The 7,565-nt window shown below is 31.5% G+C and overlaps 1 protein-coding gene across 1 annotated transcript in view; it reads right to left on the reverse strand.

Moving 5' to 3' along the window:
* Positions 1 to 331: 331 nt before the first annotated feature.
* The window catches only part of LOC106474877 (protein cereblon-like), a 33,023-nt gene continuing 25,789 nt past the window's right edge, over positions 332 to 7,565 (reverse strand). Inside the window, exons 11-14 of the mRNA XM_022403154.1 lie at positions 7,015 to 7,080; positions 6,044 to 6,244; positions 4,387 to 4,586; positions 332 to 1,753 (exon numbers count right to left, since the gene is read on the reverse strand). Coding sequence (XP_022258862.1) covers positions 1,582 to 1,753; positions 4,387 to 4,586; positions 6,044 to 6,244; positions 7,015 to 7,080 — 639 coding nt within the window. The 3' untranslated portion in view covers positions 332 to 1,581. The remainder of the gene's footprint in view (positions 1,754 to 4,386; positions 4,587 to 6,043; positions 6,245 to 7,014; positions 7,081 to 7,565) is intronic.

Below are 7,565 nucleotides of genomic sequence, written 5' to 3' on the forward strand. Positions count from 1 at the left end.
ATTAAGTAGTGAAGCTTATTGTTGGAATAATTATCTGTTTTAAGTTACAGATTGATATACAAAAGTCATCATAATTACAGGTGCTTCTGTTAGTGTACTTAGTAAGGATTTGTAGGGAGTTATTTGATTAGTTGAAAAATGATCCAACTGTTGTTGTTTATAAAATCTTTAATCAAAACTATTTTCAGTTGATTCACAGTTTCCTTTCGTTTTATTAAATATCTCACTCATTATATTTCATTGATAACCCCCTGTTTGTAACTAGAAAAACAGATCTGCTAATATATAAAAAAAAAGGGGGGGGGGGGTATTTTCCCTTCTTTTCTGTTGCCAAATGGTGTACTATACAACAGTTTCTAATCTAAGCAGATTTTAGAAACCTGACCTGGAGACATGGAAATTATTTTACACAAGATCGATTTTTCAGTTATAAATGGAAGTGAAGCAGAGTATACACAATTAGTTACTACCTGAAAGATTATACACATCATAAAACTAAACTCTACGGTACACACAGTGTAGGAAACTCCATTACTTTAACAACACGTTATGTAGTACAAGTACACACAGTGTAGGAAACTCCATTACTTTAACAACTGTTTAACACACGTTATGTAGTACAAGTACACACAGTGTAGGAAACTCCATTACTTTAACAACTGTTTAACACACGTTATGTAGTACAAGTACATGCTGTAGGAAACTCCATTACTTTAACAACTGTTTATCACATGTTATGTGGTACGAGTACATGGTTGTTAAAGTAATGGAGTTTCCTACCGCAACCATTTATCAAGTACAAACTGCAGGAAGTTCCACTTCTCTAACAACTGTTTTGTTGGACTGAATTTTTGTAAACTGTATTTTTGGTTTTACAGTATTGTGTATATACCTAATACTAAAATGGGTTATTTTTTAAGCTTCCAGACCATTAAATTTTCAATAGTCCTACTTAAAGATTGAAGATTTTATGCTCAATATTAATGAGCAATAGTTTAAAAATGATGTGTTGAAAGTTATGCATGTAACACTACACAGCATCATGAAATTAATATTTAAAATTGATTATTTTAGTTCTTAACTGTATAATTACTTTTATCTTGTGCTGTTGTAAGATATTTTGCCATATTTCACTTTTCTCTATACATCATTCAATAAGAAACTGTTGTCATTTAGTAATTATATACAACTTAACCTTTTTATCAAACCAAGTCTTTCCTGTTATCTCACAGTTTGAGCTTGCTTCATGTCTCTTGTTTCTACATCTAGATACCATACGTTCTCAGTTATTCCACTAAACTATCTCAGTCTTTTGTCCCAGCAGAATTAAATATGATTTAGTAATATACAACAGAAACCATAACTCTCAACAGTGAAATAAAGAACACAGCCAACTGCAACAATGATTCTAAACCTAACTTAAGCATTTGCATTAATTGGTGTCAGTTTTAAGTTTGCAAATAAAACACTGACGGGTATATTATCATGTTTCTTCTCTAAACAGTAAATCTTTAATACAAAAATAGTTATCAAAGCTCTGTTCTCAGATAAACTTCTTGATCACGATTTTTCAATTATGCATCAGATGTTTGGTTCCCACAGCTCATCTTCGATATCAGAGCAGAAAGCGGGCCTTAGAGCAGCTCGGCATAATCCCCAGAACTGTTGCGGCTCCAATTTACGGTTAGTGGTAGTAAATTTCCACCCAATATGGTTATCACATCCACTGCACGAAGCAGCAGTCCAAGCATACCTTTAAACAAATCACAAAGATTATGTACTTTGACAATAAATGATATTAGTATACTAATAATGAAGTGCATGTAGCAACTCCATAACACTTGCTGTATGTTGAATGTAACCATAAGTTAGCAAGTGACAATATTCATATAAAGGTGGGGGGGGGGGGGGGTCATGCAAAAGCAAAACAATATTCTACAATTATTCACCATGAGTTTTTATTTTTTCAACATGTTTAACTTACATACTTAAAAATGTGTATATATCTGCAGAAGGCCTTCTTATTTCATAGTAATGTTTTATGAGAAGCATGATGTATTGAAGCAATATAAGAAAAATTACTAAATAAAAGCCTAAAACATTGAAGATAAAACTCGATATAATTTACTTTAGGGAAAACTCGCAAAATGTCAATCATAATGGAAAGTTTTCTTTCCACAGAATTCTGGCTAAAATTAAAGGATATAAAAGTATTGGCCATATGTAACAAATGGAATGTACAGATATAAAAGGAATGGACCATATGTTACAAATGGAATATACAGATATAAAAGGAATGGACCATATGTTACAAATGGAATATACAGATATAAAAGGAATGGACCATATGTTACAAATGGAATATACAGATATAAAAGGACTGGCTATAACCTTACAAATGGAATATACAGATATAAAGGGATTGGCCATATGTTACAAATGGAATATACAGATATAAAACGAATTGACCATATGTTACAAATGGAATATACAGACATAAAAGTATTGGCTATACCTTACAAATGGAATATATAGACATAAAAGTATTGGCTATACCTTACAAATGGAATATATAGACATAAAAGGATTGGCTATACCTTACAAATGGAATATATAGACATAAAAGGATTGGCCATAAGTTACAAATGGAATATATAGACATAAAAGGATTGGCTATAAGTTACAAATGGAATATACAGATATAAAGGGATTGGCCATATGTTACAAATGGAATATACAGATATAAAACGAATTGACCATATGTTACAAATGGAATATACAGATATAAAAGTATTGGCTATACCTTACAAATGGAATATATAGACATAAAAGGATTGGCCATAAGTTACAAATGGAATATATAGACATAAAAGGATTGGCCATAAGTTACAAATGGAATATATAGACATAAAAGGATTGGCTATATACTATAAGTAGAATACAGAGATGTAAAATAATTTATGAAATATTACAAGTGCAATATACAGATACAAGTTATAGAACTTTAGCTAAAACATTTCTTATACTATAATATGTTTTTGATTACAATTATTGGCTACAAAAACAATAATTAATTTTCCTAACATACTTTACAGGCTACCAATAATAAAATTCTTAACATATTAAAGAAGTACCAGCTGTGACTTGCAAAACCTAAGTGTTAGTTTCATGCCCTTTGTTTGAATTTTACTTATTCTGTGATTTTTATGCACGGCATTTAAGCTATGATTTCTTGCAGGTATTACGTGTTAGACTGATGAATCTTGGTCTATTTAAAAATTTTATGAGGTCAGACAAAGGAACTCGTGTAGATGTAACTTTATTTAATAAAACTACACAAAAAGTAAACAATAAAGTAATGGTATTTATAATAGTATACAGAGTGTTAACCAGGTATGAGTGTTCAGTGTATAACATGATTTTACACAGTGTTAACCAGGTATGAGTGTTCAGTGTATGACACGTTTTACACAGTGTTAACTAGGTATGAGTGTTCAGTGTACAACATGATTTTACACAGAGTATTAACCAGGTATGAGTGTTCAGTGTATGACACGATTTTACACAGAGTGTTAACCAGGTATGAGTGTTCAGTGTATGACACGATTTTACACAGTGTTAACCAGGTACGAGTGTTCAGTGTATGACACGTTTTACACAGAGTGTTAACCAGGTATGCGTGTTCAGTGTATGACACGTTTTACACAGAGTGTTAACCAGGTACGAGCATTCAGTGTATGACACGTTTTACACAGAGTGTTAACCAGGTATAAGTGTTCAGTGTATGGCACGTTTTACACAGAGTGTTAACCAGGTATGAGTGTTCAGTGTATGACACGTTTTACACAGAGTGTTAACTAGGTATGAGTATTCAGTGTATGACCCGTTTTACACAGAGTGTTAACCAGGTATGAGTGTTCAATGTATGACACGTTTTACACAGAGTGTTAACCAGGTATGAGTGTTCAATGTATGACACGTTTTACACAGAGTGTTAACCAGGTATGAGTGTTCAGTGTATGGCACGTTTTACACAGAGTGTTAACCAGGTATGAGTGTTCAGTGTATGACTGTAATACTTTGCAAATAAAAAACTAAAGTTGAAATCCAAGCAGTCATCATGTGATAACAACAACATTGTACCAATGTGTAGTATACTCATTGCATTAAAAAGTTTGACTAACCAAAACTGTTAAGGTGATTCTGAGTGGAAAAGCAAATATGCAATGTGAACTTCTCAGACAAAGGCATTTCTAATGACATGAGATTTATAGATTTTATCGAGAAAAGTTCCAGACAGACAAATGCAAGGCCATTAGTCACACAGATGAAAACTGTTACATTGTAACATGTATTATCAATTATTCCTTTTGCATGTTAACTTACCCAGGAAACCAGCTTTGTTCTGTTGAAGGACTTCCAAATAATAACAGTCCTCGAGCTTTATAGGTTGTTATAATCTCGTGTACATAACCACTAGGGTTGACATAAGTCCCTTGGGGACCTTCTAATGACATGCTAAATATGTCATGCCGGTTGGCAATATCTATGTTGCAAAATATGTCTAGACAACAAAGTGTTCTATACTGTAGGAAAACAACACAAAAAATAAAATTAATTACTTTTATTAAGCCTATCATTTGTCTTTTACAAAAGGGAAAAGGTAGCTTTAGCAAGAAATATCATGAGGTAATATAATTTCTAAAATCTCTTGAAAAGACTGACTATTGTAATGAATTCATTGTACTATTTCATGTGGAAACAGAAAACTTTTAAAACCTGTTCTGCTTAAGATAGACTAGCTATTTTTATGAAAAGGCTTATTTTCTCTGCTTATAAAAACCACTATTTTTAAAATTCCCCCATTTGACAAGACCTTAATTTATAAAAGAGGAATCATTTATTAAGTAAAGGAAGATGGTCAGTTGTTCAGTAATTATTTACCACATCATGAACACATCCTTACTGACCCTTTATTTAGTGATTATTTACTAAAGGATGAACAAAAGGGTTTCCTAAAATACTATTATGGTGCACCAACACATCCTTACTGACCCTTTGTTTAGTGATTATTTATCAAAGGATGAAAGAAAGGGTTTGAAAGGTACTTGCTGTAATGCTGTGGCATCTGAACATTAATCATCTCATAATTAGTAGCCTATATGATCAGCTAATTTTTTTTTTTTGCATTTAAAATTACATTCTTGAATACCTAAGTATAATTATTAATTTGTAAATAATTTTATACATAAAACTGTAAGATAAGTACTAATTAGTTTTACCCTGTGTCTTGGCTGATGATCTGTTGCCATCTTCAGGGGAAGTTCAGAGAAGGACAATTTCTGTATTTGTTTGTTTGTTTCAAGTTTTTCCTCTCTATTGGAATCAACATTCACAAGGGTGTTGTAAAAGGTGTCCTTCCTTTCTATTGGAATCCACATTCACAAGGGTGTTGTAAAATGTGTTTTTTTCTCTCTCCTGGAATCCACATTCACAAGGGTGTTGTAAAAGGTGTTTTTCCTCTCTATTGGAATCCACATTCACAAGGGTGTTGTAAAAGGTGTCCTTCCTCTCTATTGGAATCCACATTAACAAGTGTGCTGTAAAAGGTGTTTTTCCTCTTTATTGGAATCCACATTAACAAGGGTGTTGTAAAAGGTGTTTTTCCTCTTTATTGGAATCCACATTCACAAGGGTGTTGTAAAAGGTGTCCTTCCTCTCTATTAGGTGGTTTGGTATGTATTAACTTCACTCATGGCTTCTAACATAGGGAAATACAGCTGTAGACTATATGTCTGTAAGTTGTTTTCCTCTTTATTTTTGGGGTTTCTCTTTTCTTTTGGGGATCGATTGTTAAAGAGGTCTGTAGTAATATGTTTAATTTCTTGGGTATTACAGAAATTGTTCACTTTGAAAAGTAGGCAATCAATGACACATCTTTATACTAGTTAAGAATTAGTATATATATATATATAAATTACTTACTAAATATTGTTAGGTGATTTTATAAGCCAAGACAATGTTAGTGCATGTTATTACTTACCCTTTTCAACATTGATAGTTCACATCTCAATCGCTGGATGGCATTATTTAAACCCAGTAGACAAAGCCGTTTGTTGTCATCTAGTGGTAAGTTAGCTGCGACCCAGTAAGAGAAGTCCAACGGAGTTTTTGGAGTTTTGTCTGTAGGTATAAAACAGTTCCACTTCTCAAGTTCCTGTCTGATTCTCTGTACTATCAAGATCTGAAGTAAATATAAAAATCACTTTTCAAGTTTCTCATTTTTTAATGGTTTTATATGTCTTCCTTGACAGTGGAGAATAGGACCCACCGATACAACTTTTATATGAATTGATACCAGTTGTTACATTCTATAACATAGTCAAAGTTAAGGATATTTGAAGAGCTACAGAAGTAAGTCCAAAACCTAACTTTTTCACACTTCCCAATTTTTTAAGTAGCCTTCCTGTCCTCTTTTTGTGGTTATCAACACAACTAGAATGTACACAGGCTTCCATATAGTTATAATATTCTGTCAATGAAGATTAAATTAAGAACTTTAACTGTTTTTAAAATAAAACACAAACTCTTTCACTACAACATACCAAGGAGATTGAAAAGTTTTTGTTGGAGTTAATAATTAAACATGTTAAAGCTGAAAACTAATAAAATGTGTCATACCTTTAGTAGTTAAATTAGCATCAGGATACAAAATCATTGATTTTAATACAAACAAACCTTTATAATAACTTATACATAAAATAAGTGAAATCAAACACCAAACATTACACTGAGTCGATTGTATGAAAACATAGAAAGGGGGAATACACTTCTTAATGCTTGCTTTATTAATGTTAGTGAAGAACATCCAGACACACTACACAATGGAAATATAATGTTTATTAACTGAAAAATATATTGTGATATGAATGGAAATGCTTAAATTAATATACCACTATCTACCATTATGGCACGCTGAAAGGTTAAGGTGAAGTAAACTTAAAAAAATCTTACAGCATCATATTGGTGATAAACCCATCGTGGCCACCTCGTATAATTAGCAAAGTCAAATCTGTCATACTGGAAAGAAAATTCAACACTATTAGTTTAAACAGAAATTGAAACAAATTTTCTGGTATGAAAACAGTCCACATAAAAAAGGTATTTTATTAATGTATTATTTGTTACAAAAATAAAACTTCTTGCTGTCATACTAAAAATGTTAATGTATTATTTGTTATACAAATTAAAACTTCTTGCTGTCATACTAAACATGTTAATGCATTATTTGTTACAAAAATTAAAACTTCTTGCTGTCACACTAAACATGTTAATGTATTATTTGTTATACAAATTAAAACTTCTTGCTGTCATACTAAACATGTTAATGTATTATTTGTTACAAAAATTAAAACCCATCGTGTTAATGTATTATTTGTTACAAAAATTAAAACTTCTTGCTGTCATACTAAACATGTTAATGTATTATTTGTTATAAAAATTAAAACTTCTTGCTGTCACACTAAACATGTTAATGTATTATTTGTTATAACAAATTAAACTTC

The sequence above is a fragment of the Limulus polyphemus genome, unplaced genomic scaffold, assembly GCF_000517525.1.
Source record: "Limulus polyphemus unplaced genomic scaffold, Limulus_polyphemus-2.1.2 Scaffold7805, whole genome shotgun sequence".
NCBI classification, from domain to species: domain Eukaryota; kingdom Metazoa; phylum Arthropoda; class Merostomata; order Xiphosura; family Limulidae; genus Limulus; species Limulus polyphemus.